Source organism: Lethenteron reissneri, chromosome 32 (assembly GCF_015708825.2).
Source record: "Lethenteron reissneri isolate LAM-NWPU_2019-01 chromosome 32, ASM1570882v1, whole genome shotgun sequence".
Classification (NCBI taxonomy): Eukaryota; Metazoa; Chordata; class Hyperoartia; order Petromyzontiformes; family Petromyzontidae; genus Lethenteron; species Lethenteron reissneri.
The window spans coordinates 10347058-10372043 of NC_083810.1; the positions used below are offsets into that span (position 1 = coordinate 10347058).

General features: G+C 45.6%; 1 protein-coding gene across 2 annotated transcripts in view; it reads left to right on the forward strand.

Moving 5' to 3' along the window:
- Positions 1-2164: 2164 nt before the first annotated feature.
- Positions 2165-24986, forward strand: part of LOC133350011 (nuclear pore complex protein Nup98-Nup96-like) — a 28003-nt gene continuing 5181 nt past the window's right edge. The window contains exons 1-32 of one of the 2 annotated variants that reach the window (XM_061563960.1): positions 2165-2272; positions 2667-2765; positions 4048-4144; positions 4301-4399; positions 4525-4707; positions 4819-4961; positions 5106-5213; positions 5331-5532; positions 5823-6049; positions 6490-6669; positions 6862-7006; positions 7140-7229; positions 7465-7605; positions 8076-8203; positions 8665-8852; positions 11181-11300; positions 11899-12272; positions 13131-13250; positions 13371-13509; positions 14231-14408; positions 15250-15450; positions 17331-17555; positions 18150-18312; positions 18468-18624; positions 18936-19244; positions 19461-19759; positions 20306-20641; positions 21381-21538; positions 21821-21964; positions 22063-22226; positions 22994-23215; positions 24598-24833. In XM_061563960.1, coding sequence (XP_061419944.1) covers positions 4069-4144; positions 4301-4399; positions 4525-4707; positions 4819-4961; positions 5106-5213; positions 5331-5532; positions 5823-6049; positions 6490-6669; positions 6862-7006; positions 7140-7229; positions 7465-7605; positions 8076-8203; positions 8665-8852; positions 11181-11300; positions 11899-12272; positions 13131-13250; positions 13371-13509; positions 14231-14408; positions 15250-15450; positions 17331-17555; positions 18150-18312; positions 18468-18624; positions 18936-19244; positions 19461-19759; positions 20306-20641; positions 21381-21538; positions 21821-21964; positions 22063-22226; positions 22994-23215; positions 24598-24833 — 5455 coding nt within the window. In that variant the 5' untranslated portion in view covers positions 2165-2272; positions 2667-2765; positions 4048-4068. Of the gene's footprint in view, positions 2319-2666; positions 2766-4047; positions 4145-4300; positions 4400-4524; positions 4708-4818; positions 4962-5105; positions 5214-5330; positions 5533-5822; positions 6050-6489; positions 6670-6861; positions 7007-7139; positions 7230-7464; positions 7606-8075; positions 8204-8664; positions 8853-11180; positions 11301-11898; positions 12273-13130; positions 13251-13370; positions 13510-14230; positions 14409-15249; positions 15451-17330; positions 17556-18149; positions 18313-18467; positions 18625-18935; positions 19245-19460; positions 19760-20305; positions 20642-21380; positions 21539-21820; positions 21965-22062; positions 22227-22993; positions 23216-24597; positions 24834-24986 lie in introns of both variants that reach the window. The other variant, XM_061563961.1, reaches the window with a different exon arrangement.

The window sequence follows — 24986 nt, forward strand, 5'->3', positions numbered from 1 at the left end:
GGTTCATGCTCATAGATTTTATTCTGCATAATGTGTCTGGTGACAATGAAACTTTATTTCACTGCACTAATAACTGGTTTGCTGTTGCTCCTGGCCAGGACAAAACAACTGCAGCTCTCGCGGGGGAAACCCCAAGCTCTATCCACTGCTGGCATCTTTGGGTTCGGACTGGCGGTCTAGCAGTGCCATCCTCTTCCCCATCTACAGCAGATGCCAACAGCTTCGCCTCTTCTTCGGGCAGCCAATCTCCATCGCAGTCTTGAAAACCGAAGCCTGGTCATCCCACAGTGGGAACGCTCGGGCTAAATCCCACCGTGTACACCCCTCCCCCCCGACACCTTCAGACTAAACCACGTGACATCGAAGGGCGCCCCCCCCAAAGCACGGGGCACGGGGCGGTTCACCGTGTACCCGAGGGACGGCTCTGTGCAGAGGTTCACAGTTCAAATTGGGGTCAAATCGGTATTAATCGTAATAGTACGATGCGCCGTCTGCTATATGGTGGATGTTAAGATTCCATTGCATCATTCGGAAGAGTTTGTATGTATGTATGTTGAAATTATTTCTCAGCGTACAGAGGTGCCAACCTGAGTAGGCCACTGTGTGGGGGCGTTACGGTTCCAAATTGCAAAAGTTTTAAGTTGCCTGCTAATTACTCAGTTGAGATGATAGCTACTATTTTTTACCTACGTGACTTTACCGAAAAAACTAAGAGTATGGATCCTTGCAGTCACGAAAGCTTCAAATCTAGAAGGGAAAATCTATTAATTCTAGATTTGAAGCTTTCATGACTGCAATGATTCATATTCTTAGGTTTTTTCGGTAAAGTCACATCGGTAAAAAAAATTAAAATTAATAAAAGTAAAATAAAAATCACGACGTTTCGGAGGCAACACAAGCTTCACTTGATACAGCAATCGTGCTGTAACTGTTCCTCCTGAAGACGGAAGCTTGTGTTGCCTCCGAAACGTCGTTATTTTTATTTTACTTTTATTAATTTACATTTTTTTTTACCTACGTGACTTTACCGAAAAAACCTAAGAATATGGAAAATGTATTCTCATAGTCTGGGGGATCATTGTCTTTGAGCCACAGCGGACAGCGAGTGGGGCGTGGTCTCGAGGAGTAATGGGCGTGGTCTCGAGGAGTAGGCGTGGTCTCGAGGAGTAATGGGCGTGGTCTCGAGGAGTAATGGGCGTGGTCTAGAGGAGTAGGCGTGGTCTCGAGGAGTAGGCGTGGTCTCAAGGAGTAATGGGCGTGGTCTCGATGAGTAATGGGCGTGGTCTCGAGGAGTAATGGGCGTGGTCTCGAGGAGTAATGGGCGTGGTCTCGAGGAGTAGGCGTGGTCTCGAGGAGTAATGGGCGTGGTCTCGAGAAGTAATGGGCGTGGTCTCGAGACGTAGGCGTGGTCTCGAGGAGTAGGCGTGGTCTCGAGAAGTAATGGGCGTGGTCTCGAGGAGTAGGCGTGGTCTCGAGGAGTAATGGGCGTGGTCTCGAGGAGTAATGGGCGTGGCCACCGTGGGATAGATGATATGTGGGCGGGTCCAACTGTTGTGTGGGGGGAGAGGTTGAGGGCTGGGGGTGGGTTCGGGGGGGTGAGTGACGCAGCTTCCGGCGGATATACCGCGCGCGTGTTCCGGTATGGGTTGGGGGGGTTGGGGGGGTAGGGTTGGGGGGGATGTGACTGACGTAACTTCCGGCGGATACACCACGCGCGTGTTCCATGGGCGGGAGTCCTCTCTTCCGGTGTGGGTGGGGGGGGGTTGGGGGGTAGGGTTGCGGGGGGTGTGGCTGACGTAACTTCCGGCGGATATACCGCGCGCGTGTTCCATGGGCGGGAGTCCTCTCTTCCAGTGTGGGTGGGGGGGGTTGGGGGGTGGGCTTGGCGGGGGGGTTTGGGGGGGTAGGGTTGGGGGGGATGTGACTGACGTAACTTCCGGCGGATACACCGCGCGCGTGTTCTGTGGGCGGGAGTCCTCTCTTCCGGTGTGGGTTAAGGGGAGGGGCTGTGGGTGGAGGTCAAAGCAGCCCCCCCCCTCACCCCTTTTCAACTTCCAGGTTGAGAAATTCCGCCCACCGTCGCCTCCTCCTATTGGCCGTCAGGTCACCCACGCACGCGACGTCACCAACGGCGCCCCTTAGTAAGGCGCGCCGTGATTGGCTTAGAGGAGGGGAGCGCGCGCCTAGGGCTGAGGCGAGTACGAGATCTGCCGCTCGCCGTCTCTCGGCTCCGCTCGGGAGGAGGAGGAAGAAGCGAAGCGTCTTTGGCGTCGTTAGTTCCAGCACCCGTCGCTTCACTCCACTTTACATTAAGCTCGGTGAACAGTTTGAGCGAGCGCGTGTGTTTCTGTTTGTTTTGTTTAAGTGTTCGACGCGCCCACTACTAAACTGGGGCCCGCCACGCTTAGGCCGTTATGGCGAATTAGTAGGCCTCAAACTCGGCGCGGGAGGATTGAGTCTTTTAAAACTATTTGAATGTTTTAATAATAGTTGCGTGTTCTTTAACTGTCGGGTGTTGATGACTTTTTTGCGATCGTCGTAGTTGAGTTTTTTTGTTTTAAGTTTCGATTGGAGTTTTTAGTAACACGTGTGCAATGGGAGTGTGTGTGTGTGTCTTTTGGGCATTCGAGTCCTTTTTGTTAACAAAATCCCCGCGTTGTCTACAGGCGGCGCCGCGGCACCGTGCGCGTTTCTCCCGGGACATCCCCCTCCAACCAACCATCCTTACCGAGCTTCGTTTACGCGAATGAACGTTTGTGTTTGAGGTGCGTCTCTTTCTTTCTATGGATGCAACAGTGACGTGTTTTTTTTTAATAACCGCGAAACGCGCCTGTGCTTTGCTAGGCCATGATTTTTAAATGGTTCTAATATGAACATCACGCTCGCAGTCGTATTTTGGAACAATATAAAGAATGTAGCATTACTAGATTTTTACCGAACGTAATTGTGAATAGTTTCGTTTTCGCCAAGTAATCCGCAAACTCATGTCAACCAAGCCCGTGTCAAAACAAACCAGGTGTAGTGTCAGTTGTGTGGGTTGACTTAGTTTCTTTAATGTACTCGGCACGGCCGATGTGATCGCAGGAGTGTACGGAAGTTGACGGAAGTGGAGCGTTCAAAAAATCAATCGAAACTCGCGCCTGGTTTTTTTGCCAGATAAAACTTGTCGCTTTCTCCGTTATGACGATCGCTTTGGGTCACTGGCCTCCCGTCTAATTCCATCAATACGTTTTTCTGTGGAGTTGCATTAAAAACCTGGTGAATTGGCATTAGAAGAATGACATTTTTTTTCACCATTCGCTTGGTCCTTTCACAAATAGGAATAACGTCACTGATTTTGAAATCGTCCTCGGTTAACGCGTGTAACCAACCATTTAGATAGATAGATAGATCGTTTATTGTCATTGTCACCAGTACAACGAAATTTAAAATGCTCACCAGTCAGGGCATCATTCATAAATTTAAATTAAATAAAACAAGAAAATAAAAATAAAATTAAATGAAAGATAATCAATTTATACTATATATAAAAACAGCCCAAGTATACCCACATAAGGTTACATTTGACAGCGTAAACTTACTTACATGCGAGTCTTAAACGCGTTTTAGTCTTGACGATGTTTTTACTTATTCGTTTTTAGTACTGTACTTCGTCCTGCTTGTTTGAACATATTGGCGTTTTGGAGGCAATTGAGTGGCTGTAGGAAAACGGTGGATACCAAATTGGGGGGGGGTGAAATCTAATTCACAATCAGATTCCTGCAGGACGTTAGTTACAATGTAACTCCTATCACTTTACATTCTTACCCTGTACTTGAAATTGTAAATATTCGTGTGCACTCGGAGTAATAATGAATACGCTGTTGACGGAAATAAAAATTAGTTGGTCGTTTACTTATAATAAATGTAGTAATGTGACATCGTCTGTCAGATGGTGGTTGTTTAAAGTGATGTTTAGTCGGTGAAATTTTTTAAATAACGGTTTACTTGTGCATTTATTTATGCGTTGGGTCTCACTTGTGTTCTATATTTTTTTCTCAATGTTAGTGGCCAAGATTCTCCCCCAACATGTTTGGGCAAAACAAGCCCTTTGGAAGCACCTTCGGTTCCACTTTTGGTGGAAACGCCTCCACGTTTGGACAGAGTAAGATCACCCTTTTGCATTCAACACTGATAAATCCTACTTTGTAAAGCAAACCAAAGTACCGAACTATCTTGGATTATGTATTTTTTTTAAATTGCATAACATATGTTTTGAATATTACTTTATCTCAAGTGTTTTCCTTCATGTTCCCTTCAGCTTCTAATGCAGGGGGCTTTGGAAGTTTTGGAGCAGCGGGGTTTGGCGCAGCCCCTGCCGGAGGAGGGATGTTTGGGGGCACCAGTCAAACAAAGCCAGGTAAGAAATGGTTGTGTTTGATTGAATCAAGACGCATTCAGATTAGAATTGCTATAATGTAACTACTCTAGTCCTGTTTTTCTAAGCTATTTGGGGTGTCATTTTCACCCTTTCCGTGTATGCAGCCGGGCTGTTCGGTGCGGGTGCTTTCGGACAGGCACCTGCAAATGCCACCAGCACATCAGGGTTTGGCGCTGCTACCTCCGCTGCTGGAAATCCGTTCAGCTCCAGCCTCTTCTCAACACCACAGACCAACAATGCAGCAAACACCGGAGGATTTGTTCAGAACAAACCAGCTGGCTTTGGAGGTGTGCATCTATGTTTACATAAAAAATAGTTGTCCTTTATAACTTCTTCTTTCGCACCGTACGAAGCCAACCGTGCTAATCGGAGGACTTTCATTTATTGTTTCTATGAAGGGTTTGGAGCCAACCCAGGAACCGGTGGGCTTTTTGGCACTACCACGGCCACAGTAACCCAATTTGGAGCCAGCACAGCCACTGGAGGAGCTTTTGGAGGGTTCAGCGCCCAAGCCACGAAAGGAACAACAATAAAGTTCATTGTAAGTTAAGCCTTCAGCTTTTGTTTAAAAGTTGCAAGTTGCACCAAAATCCATGTCTGTTAATTTGTAACTATGTGGCATAAACAAACAAGTGTTTTGGAAGTGTCAATATAAACATTTAAATTGTGCTTTTAACCTCTATAGCCGGTCGAGGGCACTGACACGATGATGAAGAATGGAGCTAGCACCACCATCCGTACCAAGCACCAGTGTATCACTGCTATGAAGGAATACGAGACCAAGTCGCTTGAGGTAAACCCAGTGGTTTCTGGTTGTACATTTTGTGTTTTTTTTAAGCATCTGCCTGATCATAACTAGTGTCCCCTTATGTATTAGGCACATTTACTCACCAAGTTCCCTGACTTTTAGGAGCTGCGCCTGGAGGACTATACGGATAATCGCAAGGGATTGCAGGCTGGGGCTTTGGGGGCAGCAGCCACAGGAAGTTTGTTTGGAGCGGCTGCCACCCCTGTCAATCAGACGGGTGGTCTCTTTGGAACGGCAGCTACTGCGCCAGCAGCAGCCACTGGCTTTGCGTTTGGCCAGCCCAAACCTAACGCGTTTGGCACAGGTATGGACTTAGTATTTTTGATGCAACTAATTATATTTCCTTTACAAGTCCTGGCTCAAGACTTTATTTTTTACCTTTTCCTCTGATCATTGCTTCTTAATTAACGTGCCTACTATTTATGTACAGCGACTTGAGCTTTGGTCATATTTAGACAATTGAAATTATATTTCAATATTTCATTTGCAATAATAAACTGCTCTTTTGTTTTAAGATGTGTTTTTAGAAATGCAGTTGTGCATTGCTGCTGCTGAGAAGCTATGTTTTAAACATACACATAATGTGGTGTGCAGGGGCAGCGTTCAGCGCATCAGCGTCAACAGGAGGTGGCCTGTTTGGCAATACTCAGGCCCAGCCGGGGGCTGCGGCTGCTGGCGCCGGAGGTGCTGCGGCAGGGGTCGGCACGGGCGTGTTCAGCAAGCCATTTGGAGTGGCCACCGCAACCACGCAGGCCTCCGGATTTTCTTTTAGTGGAGCTGCCACCGCCACACCTTTCGGCCAGGCCAACCCCACGACAGGAGTAAGTTCGTCTCGGTCATTCACTTGAAGTTAATTTTATTGCCGCTTTAAAATGTACATGTCTCTTTAAAAATAAATATATTTAAAAATGCTCATGTAGGCAAGGTCCAATTATCTACTTACAGTAGTTTGTAGTTGAAAATGTGAAGGTGCAATCCTGCTCCATGTAGTGCCCCTCTACAGAGGGTATTTTTGGCCTACTCTTCCATGTTGGCCAGGTTTTGGAAAAGGTGGGAATGCCCACTTTATTCTGTCACACGCAAAAGCAGGGGGAGTTTATGAAACTTGCCTATTGTTTCAATCGCTGCATCGGGAGATCGAATCCGCAGCCTCTGGATTTAAAGTCCCCAGTATGTGTTATCCCTTATATCAAGGCAGCATCCCATGTAGTTGGCGGCATGTGTTTTATTTTCCTGTCCTGTTGATCCCTATCTTTGGCAGGGTTTGTTTGGCGCTGTGGGAGCGTCACGCCCGGGAGGGCTCTTTGGGACCGGCACAGCGACCACAGCCACGGCTGGTGCAGGATTTGGCACAGGAGGGGCTTTTGGTGTGGCGGCCCCCGCCTCTACTGGACTCTTTGGTGCCACTCAACAGAGTTCTGGTTTTGGTGCGACTGGAGCGGTGAGTATACATTTTTAAAGTTGCTCACCCTTGAGTGAAGACGCTCTCTAAATCTAAAATAAAATGTACATTTTAATCATTATTCTTTGGTTCTTTCGGTAAAGTCACGTAGGTTCCAGTCACGAAAGCTTCAAATCAAGATTTGAATCATTATTTGACGGCTTCCTGTTTATTTTTGTTGTGTTTTTTAAGACGTTATTTGGCAACAAGCCAGCAGGATTTGCTGCTCCAGCTACCAGCACTGCCTCAGGATTCGGTACCGGAGTTGGGGGAGGACTATTTGGAGCCAAACCGGGTGGCCTCTCCCTTGGTGCCACCAACAATGCTACGGGCTTTGGTGAGAATTACATTGTTTACATTTTAGCATTCGGGTTTGCAAAATGTGATTGCCATGGAAGTTCATTGCTAATGTGTTAAATGCTTCGTTTTCATGCCGAATGTTTAACGACAGATGATTGACTCTGCTGTAGGTTTTGGCAGTGCAAACACTGGCGGTCTGTTTGGAAACAAAATGACTACAGGGGGTCTAGGAGCTGGGCTTGGCTCCACCTTTGGTTCTGGTATGTTACTTAAGTACACTATAGATTTTTATCTCGAAGAGATTTACTAACAGGAATACATTTTAAATTGTCTAGCAATGGAATTGCTCAGTTAATTCCATGTGTGTTGCATTTTAATAATTGATTTTTAGTCTCAATGATAAAAATGTAACGTTTTTTAAAATATAAACATCCATTTGAACATTTAGAAGTTTTATTTTTTAGACAATAATCTGTGTTTTTTTATTTATTTTAGGGCTTGGAACAGGACAGCCGTCTCTCTTCGGAAACAGCCAGCCTGCGATGGGAACAGGTCTGGGTGTCAGCTCCTTGTCCACCGCTCCTTTTGGTGGCGTTGGTTCCTCCTCGGGTTTCGGAACAACGCAGGGTGCCTTGGGTACGCATTAACCTCTAAATTATGCATGTAAGGATTCGCCCCTCTCGCACCACCCAGCAAATAATTCGAGTGTTACAATTTGAGTTAAATTTTGATTCTGCAATTCTTCGTCTTGTTTTTACCAGTTTGCATAACATTAAGTATTTTTCAAAGTATTTTATTAAACAATGTATTCTTGCACGCGATTTGATGCGTGTATCATGAGTGTAAGAATCAAGTAATTTTAATCAGTCATTTGATGGATTGATGTAATGTTACATCCCTACTGTCATCATGAGCCTTGATTTATCTCCTGCTAATGAAGGCTTCCCCAAGCCATTGCTATCTGTAATGGTTTCACATTGCGATAACCCATCTTGCTCCATCCCATCATTGCAAGTGACGTTTCCCCCATTTGCTCGCTCGTGCATATTTCTGCCCGGTTAGTTTAACCGAGTGACATCTGTGCACTGTGTTGTTGTGCATTGCAGGGGCCGCACAGGCTGGGACGGCACAGGCTGTCATTCACCAGAACCAAATCACAGCCCTGGCGTACAACCCATTCGGGGACTCTCCACTCTTTCGCAATATCGTCACAGACCCACAGAAGAAAGAAGAGGTGCTTTACATTTAAACGATTACTTACATCAACCAGTGAAGTCCCTTGGGCCAATTTTATTTGTGCTCTAAGTATTGCATGCTTGATATTTAATACGCTTTTAAAATGCTTTCTAGTGATACCTGGAGATGAGTAAAGTTCTGCTTGTTTATTATTTTACCTACAATGCTCCAGAAGGCATGAGTATAGCAAATATTTAAGACCCAAACAGGTGGATTTCTCTACAACTCTGGCTGTCGCCTGATGAGGCTGGTTGTATTTACCAGCGAAACGTTGTTCTCGAATGGTAAATGGGGTTTATTCTCTAACACCGGTGTGCCGAACTAGTAACAAATTGACGTGACAAATGTTACTAATTGGCTGTGTTGGGTGGTGGCGGATTTAACGACACATTTACGGTATCTAACCCAAAAACCTGTTATGGACAAAAAAGTGTTGATCACCCGTTTATTTTTTTACAGCGGCTGAAACCGACCAATCCGGAGGCCCAGAAGGCATTCTCCACTCCCACACATTACCGGTTGACGCCTCGACCGGCGGCTCGTCTGCGACCCAAGGCGCTCGGCTCTTCGGGATCGGCAAAAGCACAGCTGTTCGACGGACTGGACGATGAGGACGCCGCGCTGTGCAACGCCACGTTCATGCCGCGGTCTGTCTAACATGCGTTGAGAGTTTTCGCGACTGCTTTAAATTTCCTAGTCACTTTGTTTAGCAATCATTTGTGGCCAGGTAGCTTCTGAAAAAGAGCTATATAGCTCGGTGGGCCTTTACTGGTAAAATAAAAATAGTTAAGGTGTAGTTTTTAACTTGCTGTGTGCCCCAACATCCCAGACAGATATATCATAATAAGTACATTTGTGCCATTCTTGCAAGAATGTAGGCTATCGTGAAAGAGCTATGTATATGCGTTGTTCGCGTATAGAACAATTTGATCTACTCTGGAACTGGCTAACGGTGACAAATCCTGGATAGTGTTTGCACATGCTGATGTCATTCGTTTTGTGTTTAAATTGTGAACTTGACGTGTTTTCCTGGAACTTGCTATCAGTTATTAGGAACGACATGTTTCATTTTTATTAACCACTAGCAGGATGTACCTGGCTTTGCCTGGGGGAAAAGCCCGGCATTCCGTTTCTGTCCATATGTCCGTCAAAATTAAAAGAGGCTTGCAGAAGTCCTGAATCAAAAATTAATAGAAAGTGGGGGGTGAATAGTTGATCTAAAAGGTTTCCAAATTTGTCGACCCCCCCCCCCCCTCCAAAAATAGTTTTACCCCCTTCCCCCATAGGCATATATACCTACACCCTGCATACAATAGCTAGTCAGTAGTATCTAGTGACGCTATAGTAGTATCATACTCTACGGTAGCATCTACTGACTCTACGGTAGTATCTACTGACTGTAGTTGTCTACTGAGTACAGTAGTATCTACTGACCGTAGAAGTAACTACTAACTCTATAATCTTGATTTGAAGTTTTCGTGACTGCAGGAATCTATACTCTTTGGTTCTTTCGGTAAAGTCACGTAGGTAGAAAAATAATCCTAGATCACGACGTTTCGATCGCCACACGTCTTTGACTCCCACCGGAAGACGGTTGGTTGTGTGGCAATCGAAACGTCATAATCTATTATTATTTTTCTACTTGCATGACTTTACCGAAAGAACCAAAGAGTACAATAACTCTATAGCAGTATCTACTGCCTCCTATAGTCATATCTAATGACTGCAGCAGTATATACTGACTGTATTGGTAGCGACTTACTAGTAGTTACTGACTCTAAATTACTAACTACTGACTATCATAGTATCTACTAACTATAGTTTTAGCTACTGACTATAGTAGTATCTACTGACTAGCAGTATTTACTGACCGTAGGAGGATCTATCGACTTTACAGTAGTAACTGCACACATTGGGGTGGAGGGGGGGAGAAGAGGACATCGCACCGTTCAGGTTTACCTCGGTGTTTCTTTTTCGCATTTTTTACGTGAAAGAGAACCTCCCGTCGCTGCAAGCTCGTGTGCGTTGCTAGGGGAAGCCGCGAGTCAGCGTTTCCGCGCATGCGCAGATGCGTGCTTTGGCGCCATGATCAGCGTAATAATAAATAGTTATAAGTGTGATTTTATTAGTTTACATTTGACGGAGGGGAATAACAAATAGTGGGTTTTCGTCTAGGCGCTTATTGTGTTGTATCTGTGTACTTTGTATTCTTAGGTTTTTTCGGTACTTTGTTTAAATGTAAACCCAACAGTTTGTCAGTTAAAAACATTGCAAGACTAGGTGTGCGCAGATGCACAGACATAGACAGACAAAAAAATATTTTTATAGGTAAGATATGTTTTTAAAACGTCTGGCCTGTTTTACACAATAGACCGACTATTCTCGTAACATTCAAACAAATATATAGCCTACTAGTTACTCTTCCACAATGCCCTGTAATAAATCACAGGCACGCACGGATTAGTTTGTTTCCTCTTCTTGGTTCTTTCGGTAAAGTCACGTAGAAGGGAAGTAATACAATAATAAAATAAAACATAATAAAATAATTCTCACGACGTTTCGGCCACAACGCAAGCAGCCGTCCTCAGGTGAAGACCAGGTCTGTCGGGGAGACTTCCCTTCTACGTGACTTTACCGAAAGAACCAAGAAGATGAATCCATGCAGTCACAAAAGCTTTAAATCGAAATTTATAGTTTTTTCCCGCTTACTTTATGGTGGGACTGCCTTGTTTTTCTACATCTGGTTCAGTTGTAAGTGAATGTTTATGTTATGATGCTGACGTGCTGCAATGCAATCAGTGTTTTATGTTTGATAGGAATTTGCTGCTTTATGGACATGTTTGATATGATGCAAATGCCCAATGGTACCTTGTTTGGGAGTAGGTTTTTATTTAGATGTGCTGCTAAGAAATTGCATTTATATAATAATTTTGACTTGCAGAAAATAACTGGTAAATGTTGGTGTCTGTTTGCAGGAAAAGTGTCAAGAAGCTTGCTATAAAGAGCACACAGTCTCCAGTTTTCTCTCCGCTATCTCACTCGAAGGATCATGATGACCTGGCACCTCCCTCCGATTACCCTGTCAACGGCTTGAGGTAAAACATATACCGTTTGTTAAGCGGCCTTCATGTGCTGGCTGGGGACCATTAAATTTTGGCTGTGGTTCGGCACATTTGTTATCAGTACGAGGATGTATGGAGCCTGGAAATGTTGACGGTTATAAGTTGTCTGAAGTTTGCTGGATGTAAAACTGGAATTTGAAGGTGTAAATTATATTTTATAGACATGGGCATAGATCCAATAAAGCCTGTTGCTACAAATTTTAACCTGTTAAATGGTTGCACATTAGATAAATTTCAAATAATTTTCAATAACCATCGTTTTAAAGGAAAACGCAACAAAGCTTGTAGTTGCTTATCTACGCTGTGAGCTTTGTGGCTGTCTGACATGAGTTTGAAGCTTTGCTAATCCGAAAGGTGAGTGGTAAATTTACCAATGTCGTTCCCAAAAATTATAAGACAATGTCGAGTGCCATTTTATGATTTGCCCTTACTGTGGCAATAAAATAGTTTATTCACGTGAACAAAGTCTCAAATGTCATTCTGGAAATCCCTTAGACAAAGTGCAAGGTAACCTATCTACAATTTAATCACGCATTTTCTTTTACTAATTCAGTTTATTTTTTATTTTCAGCAACGGCACCTCCATGGCGCTACATGCAAATGCTGACGACACAGATGTGAGCCGAGAGCTGCCGTCGGACATGTCCTTGGGCACGCCGGGTGGCGTGGAGGTGGGCACGTCCACCAGGGGCCCGCCGCCCAAGATGCACAAGAGCCTGCTCAACGGCTCCCTCGATGGATCTCTGCTGGCGCTGAACGTCCGACAGCGCGGTCGGAGCGCCAGTGGCGGTAGCAGAGGCGCCGAAGGGGGGGCGATGGGAGGCGGGGGGATGGATCGGGAACGGGGCAGCGAAGAGTCGTCGTCTTCTGTGGTAGAGAATTCGACCCACGACGACGAGGATTACGAACCGGACGAGGAGCAACAAAGGATGGTTCAGCCGCATCCTGCAGGTCACTTGCCCTATCCATGTGTAGAGGAGTAGAGGAGAGTAGTGGCGTCGTGTGCGCTGTCCAGTGCGATGACGTCACGGGACGTGGGGTCACGCGCGCTGGACAGTGCACATGACGTCACGTCTCCTAGGGTACTTAAGGGATACCCCGTGACGTAAGCGGGGTCACTGTGGGAACGGGGAAAGTTAACAGGGTGAAGAGGGAACCAGGGGTAGAGAGAGGGATCGAATAGGGAGTCTGGGGAGAAGCCGGTGGTAGCCGTAGAGATGCTCTCTCCGGTCAGTGGAGTCGGCAGAGTCCACGATCCAACACGAGAGAGAGAGACCGGAGCTAGCCGGCAGGGACCCGGACTCAGAGTAGGACCCCTAGCCCCTGGGAGTTGTGTACCCTGTGTAGTATTGATAAGCTTTAATAAACCCTGGCGAAAGCCCCTAACTTACCTCCGTCTCCGAGTATGTACGTCAGGAACTAGATAGATAGATAGATCGTTTATTGTCATTGTCACCAGTACAACGAAATTTAAAATGCTCACCAGTCAGGGCATCATTCATAAATTTAAATTAAATAACTACTCAACACATGCATGAATTTTCTAATGTCAGTTTCAGTAATTTTCTCGCTGCTTATGAGTAAATAGCGTTTACAGCATTCTGAGATATTTATGTAAACGCTATGGATACACACTCCTAGGATGTAAAGAAAAATGTATTCCAGATGTTGAGACAGTAGTTGTATATATGTTGAACTTCTTTCACACCGTATGTAGCCAGCTGTGCTAATCGGAGGTGTAACTGTGACGATACACCTTCCTCATGCTTGACCTGTCTATTGTGATGTCTCCCTTATGTCAACCTGCAGGCATTGTGCTCACACGCTTTGGGTATTATACCATTCCTCCCATGGATGAGCTGGCAAGGCTTACAGACGAGAACAGAGACTGCATTGTAAATAATTTCACCATTGGCCGGCAAGGTTAGTGAAGCGTCTACACGCACCATCCCGAAACGAATTTCCGTACTAAAAATGTTTCTATTACATTCGGCCCTCCCTGTATCCACTATATCCACCTTGCTGTATCTGTTGTGTCTGCAGGTTACGGTTCCATCTGCTTTTCGGGGGAAATAAACCTGAAGCTGCTGAACCTTGACGCGATCGTGCACATCCGCCGGAAGGAGGTGATCGTGTACCCCGATGACAACGACAAGCCTCCCTGTGATGAAGGCCTCAACAGGTCAGACAGGATTTCTTGTTGAGGTGTCTTTTCAGAATTTTTGTTAAATTTACTTCATAATATATTCAATGTGTACATAGTCGCATTGGGAATTGTTTTTTTTTAAAGGATGAGCTCCTCTGCTTTTTATTGTTTTAAATTGTATGAACTATCTGGTTAGTATTGCTGTGCAGTTGAACTCGTTCTGTATCGTATTTGTTCACTAAGGTCCTACATTTTCATGTTTGACCTAGTGTTTTAAATCTGTATAATATAAGCTGGAGGAAACTAGATAATCTTGAACCCTATTCATTTAAGAGCTCCATTCTGATGGATTCAATCATCTATTGTTCTTTTCAACACAACCCCCTAACACTGGTGGAGCCAGTGGAGGTCGGTGGGGTGGCACGTGGCTCCCCAATGATCCGATCGAAATCCCTAATTTCGATTGGATCATTGGGGTTTATTCGTAATAAATCGGCATTTTGCGACCTCCACTGCCACTGTGTAGCATATTATTATGTGCCAGGGACTCTATGCGATGCTAGGACAATAGTCTGAGTCCATAATTGGCAATAAGTAACGGCACAGCAGTTTCAGTGACTCACAGAATTTGTGCGTAGTTGCGTATACAGTACACGACTTCCCTGAAGGCGCCCCAACTTGAGTGAACAGACGGTCGGCGGCACAAATCTAATCGTACACATGACACTGTGTGTGGCCGTGATTTGACGCATGGCAGGAGAGCGGAAGTGACCCTGGATGGTGTGTGGCCATTGGACAAGACCACGGGCCGGCATATCACGAGCCCTGAGCGACTGATGCGCATGGCCTATGAGGAGCGCCTCGAGAGGGCCTCCACGCGGCAGGGAGCGCTGTTCCGCGAGTATCGGCCCGAGACCGGTTCTTGGGTCTTTGATGTAAGCGATTCCCTTTTGTCGTGTCTTTGTTACGGTTAAAGGAAAATACGATAGAGGTTGGAGAAATTAGGTATATCTCTTGAGCTGTGATTTGGATGGTCCGATTTTTATAATCGGTTTGAAAAAAAAAGACGAACTCGTAGGAGTACTCCTGTGCTATCACTGCAGTGAAATTGTATTGGATAGACCAGGAAATGCGTATTGGTGTCTTGAATAAGTTTCATAAGACCAATTTGTATTAATTATGTATTTAATTGTTCTTATGAAATATAAAAATATACGACCACTAAATATTTGTAAGCTTATCATTATACTTCATTTTTTAAGTGCACTGCATTCACATTATTTCTGTCTTTAATATGGACCATTGTCGCTTGAGTTATCTATGCAATATTTTTTTCATTTGTGGATACATTTAACTTTTTAAAATGTACATTGACAAATGCTTTGGCATAATTATTTCTGGCATTGTCACAGGAAATTTACCTTCAAGTTTACAGCAGATGCCTATATTTCTTATGCAATTTACCAGGAGAGCCTTGTTGACCAATATGCTCTTCATACCCCTACTTAACATACATATCCATGTTCATATTCCGAGTACAACTGAGGAGTGCCCTGGGAAAACAAAACAATAGCCTTAAAATGTTATTCCCAGAAAGTAGAGTTTTGTTGATATTATCTGCATGAAGTTTGTGGCCATTTCTGGGGAAATCGTACAATTGACACTTGAAATTGGATTGTCGTGTGTTTCATTGACACTGGCATGTGTTTCCAAAATTGTATCTTATCAAGTACACTCCCATCAATTGGTATGTTGTACGCTTCCCCCAATGCCCAGGTAAAGCATTTCTCCAAGTATGGCATCCAAGATGATGAAGAAGACGAGGACGAAGTGGTGGACCCTTTAACGGGCAAAGTCCTGCCGGCTCTGCCGCCTGGCCATGTGGTGGAGGGGAAGAAGTTGAAGACTGGGCTCGCTCCTCCGGCAATGCAGCAGTCTCAGAAGCTCGTCTCGCAAGGAAAGCTTGGCCCCACAGAGGTAAAAACTCGTGCTTGCCACGAGGGGGGGCTGGACGATTCGTTAATTAAGTCTGGTTGATCAACAAACATTTTAATAAACGAATTTTTTGGAGCTGTATTATTCGGCCCCTTTTTAGTTTTCACTTTTCAAGTTAAATAATTAGAACAAGTCTGTATTTGAGTTCAAAGAAGCATGCAGTCAAAATGTATACTCTACGCGAGCGTTAATGATCATACATTCATTTTCCAAATTACTCGTGACGTAAAGGTAATGTTACATTTAACCGGTGAAAATACATATTGCTCGGTGTGAAAATTGCAAGTATAATTATTCAAAGGCCAAAAACCTTGTCTGGAGTGCTGCCTGTAGGTCTGCGTTTAAATAACAAATTTATGGTTGGAATTGGCAATGCTCTGGTCCTATAAACTTCCACATGATAAGCTACTTTGTTGAGCTAACATTTGTGGCCAGGTCGCTTCTGAAAAAGAAGCTAATAGCTCTGGGCTTTGCCTGGTGTGTTTTGTGTGATTTGCTTACCTTTCCTGTACTTTGCAGGAAAGGTAAGCTCTGAACCAATTCCTCAACCATATCAATTCCATACACCCAGCCATCAAATTCACCATGGAGGTGGAAAACGGGTGGCAAGCTACCATTCATTCTTGGATGTTTTAATTGAAAAGAGACCAGATGGCTCAAGAAAGCAACTTTTACTAATGACTACCTAAAAACTGACTCCCACCACCATCCATCCCAGAAGAATTCCCTCATCAAAACTCTACACCATAGAGCTCGATGTATCTCCGACCATCACCTAACCAGTGAACTAAAACACGTGCACCAAACTCTCAAAACGAATGTATATTCGGACTACACAATCCGTAAAGCTATCGCCCCAACCGTTGGGAAGGAGCCATCTGAGGACCCAATAAAAACCATCACCTTGCCATACATAGCAGGGGTCGCCAAAAAGATTTACAAAATTATGAGCAAACACAAGATCCAGGTTCGATTTAACAATGTGCATAAAATGTGTGATCTGATATCATCCGTGAAGGATAAGATCCCTGACATGCAATACCCCCGCGTCTACAAACTAAGCTGTGTCTGCGGCAGTAGTTACATTGGGAAAACGAAGCGACGTGTCTCAGATCGTGTTCGTGAGTATAAGACAGATTTGAAACATGGGAGGACCAACACTTCAGCGTGGCTGATCATTGTGTAGTGGGTTCACTTGTGAGACACACTAATTCAGCAGGCAACACGTTTATTCTACGACCACAACGGGGTAACTACATAACTAGTAACCACAACGGGACAACTACATAACCGGTAACCACCATGGGGTAACTTTATAAACGGATCAGGTCAGTTGGCACACTGCCTGACCCACGATGCCGAGTACGAAGACCGGAGACGGAGGAGAAGACTGAGCACGGCGGGTTCCATTCCAGCAGACAGCCCCGATGTGGCCCCGCACCTCCCTTTTATGCCCCCCAGCCTTGTCTGGCTCCGCCCTTAACCATCTCCTCGTGTGCTGGCCCCAAGGGCACTTGTGCCCCTCCCACTTCGTTCTGTTACCAGGACGCTTGAAACCTTTAACACGGCTTTCGTTTAGTGGCTTCCCCCCTTTTTTCCCACCTGATGACGGTCGCTTGTGTTACGATCGAAGCATTGTAGTTATTTGTTTATTTTATTAATTTTTGAACCGATCTACGTGACTTTACCGAAAGACCCAAAGAGTGTGAATTCGTGCAGTCACGGAAGCTTTAAGTCAACATTTGCAATCCTATCGTGTTTAATTGTTAGTAACCCGCCCCCACTGGACATCTCTGGAAAAGAAATTTACGGCTCATCGGCTTCATCCCAGTATGAATAAATATTCTGATTCTGATTGGCAGCTGGGAGGCAAGGAACTTGGCGGGCTCGGTGGGGAGCAGGACAGCGAGATGGCCGACATCTCCCTGGAGCCGGTGCCACGTGGCTTCTACGTGGAAGACGACGACACGTGCGAGCTGCAGGGACACATGGGTGGCTACGTCAAGGATCTGGAGGACGGAGCGGAGCCCGTAGCTGCCTCCCACCACCTCGCCTCTTACCTGGGGATGAGCACACACCGCCTGCAGGTGCTTGGCCGAGCAACACTTGCATTACACATCCTGGGCATTTCATTGCATAGTTTTATGTTAATCGGATTTCTATTTTATATACAGTAAAACCTTGGATTGCGAGCATAACTCGTTCCGGAAACGTGTTTGTAATTCAAAGCACTCGTATATCAGTTGTGATCACGTGACACTCGGCAGACAAAGCGTATACACGTACTACTCATATTGCAAGACCTCGCTCATTTATCAAATTATTTATTGAAAATTTTTGCTCGTCTTGCAAAACACTCTCAGACCAAGTTACTCGTAATCCAAGGTTTTACTGTATTTTTGTCATGTCTTATTCTTTGTGTTGATTACTTGTTGAAAAAACAGGCATTTGTTTTTTACTGAAGCTGTATTTTAATGTATTTAATTATGTGCATTATTTATTAGTCAAAAATGATATTCAACTATTGACGTTTTTTTGCTTTTACATTAGCCTTTAAACAACACATTTGTCACAATTCATGTGCCTGACTAATAAATGTCGACAGGTACATGTAGTTTTTTTTTCACCACCATGGAAGGAACCTGTGATATATCCATGTTGTGTGTGTGTGGTTCTGCCAGGTGATGAAGGCATCGTTTCTGGCGGAGGAGGAGGAGGGAGAGGTGGAGGTATCGCCGCAGCGGTTTGGTGCCGTCTCTCATTTGCCATCCTTCTCAGTGATGCAAAATGCTTCCTGCGCTGCCAAGCTTGCTGACATGAGGACACTCCGCAGCCGGCTCTCGGGTAATATCTTTTGTTCAAGAAAGTGGTTAAAAATGTAAATTCCTTGCAGTCCAAATAAAAAGAACATGAGAGTAATTCTGGCCCTCTGTCTTGCAATTTATACCCTGATTCTTAATCATGGATTTGTTTCCCCTCACATTTTCTTTCTCTTGCAGGAGCACTGCTGCAAAGTAAGTTCGGACTTGGCTCCACTATTGGGATGGATGCCACTGTAGTTTCACCGCATAAGGATCTTGGACAAGAACACCTCGCCACCAAACCTCGGATTTTCACCAGAATTCGTGAACCGTCTCACCACGTGACCTTATCCAGGTGACTCGCTGAGATAATCTTCCTGACGTTTTCATCTCAACGTTGTATAGGAGCAGACCCATTTTAACGCGGTGTGGGAAAGCCTTCCTCTAACATTGGACTGAAAAACTTATCCAAATTAACTAAAGTAAGATCTGTTCATCAGCCTAAGGGCCCTATAGTGGCCATCGGGTTATCTAGTCCCTAACCCCTATGAGCCCAAAGTACAATATAATTTAGTGTACATTTTGTTGGATATTTTTTATTGACATTGGTTGCATCATTTTGCATTAAGACTACCATTGTATTTTTTTAAACCAAATCTCCGCCAGGCCCTACTCTCTACTCTCCCCTCCTGTGGGTCTACCCGTTGACGGCAAGGCAGGCGGGCCTGGACGAGCAGCGGCCGCCCCTCAGCGGGCCTGTGGCCTCATACCGGCCCATAACTCGGTGGCCCATGGTCGCCACTGCCTCGCCGATGCGGCCCTTTATGCAGGCCGCTCGTTTCGTGTTGGCTGGGGCCCCGGCGGAAGTCTTTGCCACGTTGGCGACCTTATCGGATGCACAAATAGTGAGGAGCAATCGACCGATAGACACGAGGAGGTGGGGCTGAATGCCTTCACACCAACACTGGTCAAGCGGTAAGCACACACAGCCTGATTCGGACGTAAAAAATCATATTTAATGTTTCACTTTCGTCATTTATCGAAAAGCTTTATCGACAATCTACCACGTGCCACGTTTACAGTGCTTTATTTTTGTTCTATGATATTTGTTAAAATAATTACAACCCCCCTCCCCCCCCCTCACTTTTTTATGAAAACATTTTTCCACATCCCAAATGATTTCCCACTCAGAATTGCGCCATCGCCGTTCAAGGTGCACGTGGAGTGCGTGAGCGTCTGCCCATGGGCCGGCTCCGAGGGCCGCTACCGCATCCAGGAGAAGCTGGAGATTGCCCTGGAGGAGAGCGAGCGTGTGAACGAGCACGCGCAATCCGACGCGATGGAACTCGGGGCGGCCGCTGGCTCAGACGACAGGGAGCTCTGCTGCCCCCTGTTCCGCCCACGGCCAGGCGTGTCCTCGGTGCACCGCTACGCTCACTGGGTTGAGGATGTGCTCGCTCAGGAGGCGGCAGCCAGCACCTCCGAAACTGGTCAGTGCCTTGGATGTGTTCACACGGGAACCAAAACACAAGTATAAGATTGCTAACTCGACTTGTAGGGGTTGCCAGAAATTTCAAGAGCCGTGATTCATTAAGCGGTCAATTCTCCTTGCGTCTAATTTTTACCGTTGGTGTTCTCATGTTTTAGCACTTTTGAAATTAAGTTGAAAGTGTGATTTGGTAGCTCTGTTCATCTCTGTCTAAATAGGCAGCATAATTGTTAGGGGAGTTGAAATAACGATTTAAAATGTAATGCCTATATTCTGTATTGATTGTACTGTCTCTCTTCGAAAAGTTAGCATAAATATAAAATTGGCATAACATGCATCTCCTTCGTAAAAACACTTATGCTCGTGAATTGTGTGCATAAATTGATTTTCCACACATTACATCCCTGTTAATACACAAATGACACCACTTGCCAAGTTTACGCCGAACATTGCCATATAACAGAAAAGTGTCAATCGACACATCGGTAATGAATACTAAACAAACAATCATCGCTACTATGTTCTTTTCCCAAACGTTTTCCCGCAGACACTTTGAAGCAGTGGTATCTGGTGTGGACGCTGTGCGAGGCGCTGTGGGGCCACCTGCATGGCCGTGACAGAGTGGGAGACGACGAGGATGACGTAGACGTCAGGGATGAGGAGGAGGCTGCCATGGAGGGTGTCGGGGAAGGTGGCGGTAGGGCGTATGCCCAGCAGGCAGAGCGACGGGAGGCCCTGTCGCGCTGGCTGGAGCGTGCCGCCCTGGAGAAAGTCGAAGGCGAGGTGGCGCTCGGCGGTAACGGCAAATTGTCAACCTATGCCGTATTCAGCTGCCTGAGCGGAAGGCAGATCGCGCGTGCTTGTCGGCTGGCACAGGATGCAGGTAAATGGTGGGAGTGGCTCTGCCTGTGTTGGTGTCTCCCTGTAGATTTATACGTTTTCCCTTCTCTGGAAATTAATTTGGGTAGATGGCAGTGGAGTGGTTGGCACTGCGCTATGAACCCCTGGGACGGAGTTTGATCTCTAGCCCCTAGCCAGGATGGTGACGAGTGGTATCTCAACATGTCATGGGGAGGTTTTCATCCAGTAGTGGATTGACTTGTATAAAAAATAATTTGTGGATCGCAAACTTACTAATAATGTACAACAGCAGGTTTAATTGGATGAAAGGGAAAATTAATGAGCATATGACATCTTGCGGTCGGGTATTTTTTTTGGTCGGAAACTTCGATCGCCTCGTTGCTCCACCCTCATGGTACAGCTTTCTGGGATTCCAACCATATGTGCAGATGTACCGTGAATTAATTTGCATACAAATATAAAAAAAAAATTGTTATCGACGAAAAGGCAGACGGATGGGGGCTGGGCAGAAGGGAGTTGGGAAACACTGCTCCAGCCTGTTCTGCAACTGAAACCTTGAGGCATTTTAGGAAATGTCTCATTACCATAACACATGGCAATGTCTGCAAGTACTGTCATCTAATGCATATGAAGCAATAGTTTCAGATTCATATATTGTATATATTATAGATTTGTCGCAGTTCTAAAGTTAATTGCAAATTTTGAACGTCTGCATTATTTTATTTGCGAGTATAAAAACATACATTTGTGTGCGGTCACAGGAGACCATCGACTCGCGCTACTCATCAGCCAAGCCGTTGGGAGCAAACCAACCCGTCAGCTGCTGGCCTTGAACCTCTCCGAGTGGGGCAAGTTGCAGGTCGACCATTACATCAACAGCGATCGCATAGCAGTCTACACCCTACTCGCTGGCAAGCCGGTAAGTCGTCTTACGTGCTGCATCTTTATGTCCTCCATGATCCACTTCACCACACTTAGTCATTTTGCATTTAATTGTCAAGAAATGTTTTGCACATTTTGAGTGTTTTAACTGCTCTGACACTGCCAAAAGTGGTAGGGTGAGACGAATGACGTTTGGCGAATTTCTGCCTTTTTAAACCGCGTGCGCCTTTAAGTTTATTCCAAAAGAGATGTGGCGTTCGCTCGTAGCCGTGACGTCTCTCCAGAGAACCGGTTCCTAAGCTCACTTGTATGCCCGCAGGTGTGGGAGATGTCTGCGGGGGAGCCGGTGAACGTGTGCGAGTCACTTGACTGGAAGCGTTCGCTCGCCGTCCACCTCTGGTACATGCTGAGCCCCATGGTGTCGGTGGCTGATGCCCTGAAGGCCTACGAAAATGCATTCGAGGCAAGTGCTGTTTTCCTGCGGCACCTTGATTTGGGAGTCGGGAACAGATTGTAGGCGGGGGGGTCTGTAATGGTGTTGCTCGATTTTTCTTTTCGCAGGGCTCGGACGAGTGCGAGCGATACGCCTGCCGACCGCTCCCTCCATACATGGAGGACAACAAGTTGTGCCCTGTGGAAGAGGAGGAGATGGATGAGGAAGAGAGGAAGCAGAGGCGGCCAGTGAGGGATGCCTGCTACCACCTGCTCAAACTCTACAGTGACAAGTGGGTGGACGCACTTTTTTTTCCGCCACTGTAAAGCAGAAGGTACATTTCATGGTTACAATATACCTGTAGTATTAATCAAGGCAGGCTGCTGGTTTCCAACCGTGAACCTCTGCAGAAAGCGTTGAACGTGCTATTGCTAGGCCTTGCCTATATGCTATAGCAAGCCCTTCCCTCTCGCGGGTTTAGATATCGAGGTTTTGCGGTTTCGCGCCAGACGTATTGAGGTACAGTTCACTGATCACGGCCCCTGTGGCATGTGACCATTCGCGGCAATTTTCAAGAACATAACCCCCTTCATTTGTGGATATTTTCTGTTTACAAAATAAATATATATAGTTTATAAGTAAATATTGTGTAAAATTTTGAATTCTCGAAGAAAATAATTATGGCCCAGTTTATATTGGCATACATAAAAAACTTTAGCATTATAGCATCTGCACATACTTTTAACCCTCTGGTCAAAAAAATTAGGACTGTTGTGGAAAATAAACAATTGTCTTGTGGATGGCCTAAGTAATTGAAGAGGGCTATAAATAGGAAATTATCACATTTGAGTATAAAAGCATGTTTACACTGTTGTGAACCCATTGAGAAATGTATATTTTACAAGAAGAACCGAAGGTGCAAAGTGCAAATAAGGGAGACCCAGAATCATGTCCGTTGTGAGCATTTCCCAAAGATGCTACGACATTTTTTTACTGCTGTACACCATTCCTGAGCTCATGGTTCAAATCCCCTCCTTTCCCGTCGATCACTTCTTGCAGACACTACGATTTGGACCAACTGTGTGATGCCAGCTCCGTCACCGCCGATCCCCTGGATTACCGGCTGTCCTGGCACCTGTGGCTTGCCGTTCAAGCGCTCGGCTACCAACATCTGCCCGCTCGTAGCGCTGGAGCACTGAACGCCGCTTACGCTGCCCAGCTTGAGTCAGCTGGCCTCTGGGAGTGGGCGGTCTTTGTGCTCATGAACATCCCCGACGCAAGGTGAGGACATCTCATAACATCGATGCATTTTTCAATGACTGATGAAAATGGCCTGAAATGTTTCACCCCCCCCCCCATCCTTGTATCTTGGAAGATAAACAGGATGATGGGGCAGGGTTAATTCTAGATTTGAAGCTTTCGTGACTGCAAGGATTCATACTCTTAGGTTTTTTCGGTAAAGTCACGTAGGTAAAAAATAATAATGAATGAAAATTACTCGATTAAATCACGACGTTTCGGAGGCAACACAAGTCTCCGTCTTCAGGGTTAGGGCAGGGTTAAGCCAGAATGAGACACCTGGGATTAACTTGTGTTGTAAGCTTCGGTTGTGAGGCGGCCAGCAGATGACATCAGTATTTTAACATTTCAATAATTATTGAATCTGTGTGAGATTGTATTGCTATTCCATAATGCGTGTTGCGGTTTACCCAAGGTCTTCCCACCTTGAAAAGCTCTAATTAAAAATAGAATGCCAATAAAAGAATGCCTTAAATAATGTTCAGACTCGTTGAGGCTATTGGGTGCAACATTGGCATAGTCTATTACAAAAATGGACATTCTTATTATGTTGGATCTAATCCTTTACTGCTTCAGGACCCACTAGTCATTCGTCAAGATCACTCCTGGAGATGACGATGAGACTTCAAATTCAATCTTGAAAACATTTCGAAAGTGCAGACCTATCTGTGAGCAACTTGTTTACAGTCGATGCTTCTTGGTGAAATAGCTTGAGAAAGTTAAGTGCATTTGCCTAAGAACAATAAGATGACAAAGGGAGTGTTTCGCAGTTGGTTAAGGTTAAACACCTAATATCTCTGAATAATACATTTTAGATTTGTCCTAGCCACAAAATAAACTAGGCACTCATGTCTTGCAGAGCCCCTACCATACAAGTCATAATGGTTAATAAAACTGTAGCCGAAAGTTATCCAGAAATCCTTTCTGCTGCATTTGTCATTTTAACCTGAAGTTACAATTCATGTTTGTGTCCCCGATTTGACATATGAACCTTATGGCGGTACCCCCGGGGTACCATAGTACCCCCGGGGTACCATAGTACCCTAGCTCTCGCATAATGCTCGTGATTCAGTCATTTTTAGTCTGCTGATGATCGATGCAGCAATCGACTCATCTCGACGAGCTGTGCACGATGCACTGGTGCGTACGAGCGTTCGGGGTTTCAGTGCAATCGTCCTCGCTGCATTTCGACATCACGGAGTAGCACTGATTTCGGATTGATCGATTGGTATCCCAGTCCGTGGAGTTAAGTACACCCCTGGAAAAAAGTGTCCCAAAAATAAAATATGTAATTGCCTCGGCCATTTTGTATTATTTGGTACCCCGGGGTAGCGCCATAATGGTCATATTTTCTCCCTGTTTAGCTCCCGAACGAAGGCGGTGCGGGAGATGCTGGGCAGGCATTGCAGTGAGGCGGAGATGACCGAGGAGGCATTTGAGTTTGTGACGGGGCGCCTGGGTGTGCCGGCTTCCTGGCTCCATGAGGCGCAGGCCCACCGAGCCCGGCAACTTGGAGACCACCGTGACGAGGCTCACCACCTGTTGCATGCTGGCCTCTACAACGCTTGCCACAGGGTCGTAATCCGCAACCTTGCCGCCGGTATGGGCTCCTTCCCCCGCACCTCCGATTAGCACGGTTGGCTACGTACGGTGCGAAGGAAGATGGACGTACATGTATACATCATATAAAACCGGCTGCAGTCTAGTTTTCTGTCTCAAATTACGCGTGTTGTTAAACCCCTCCCCTGAGAAC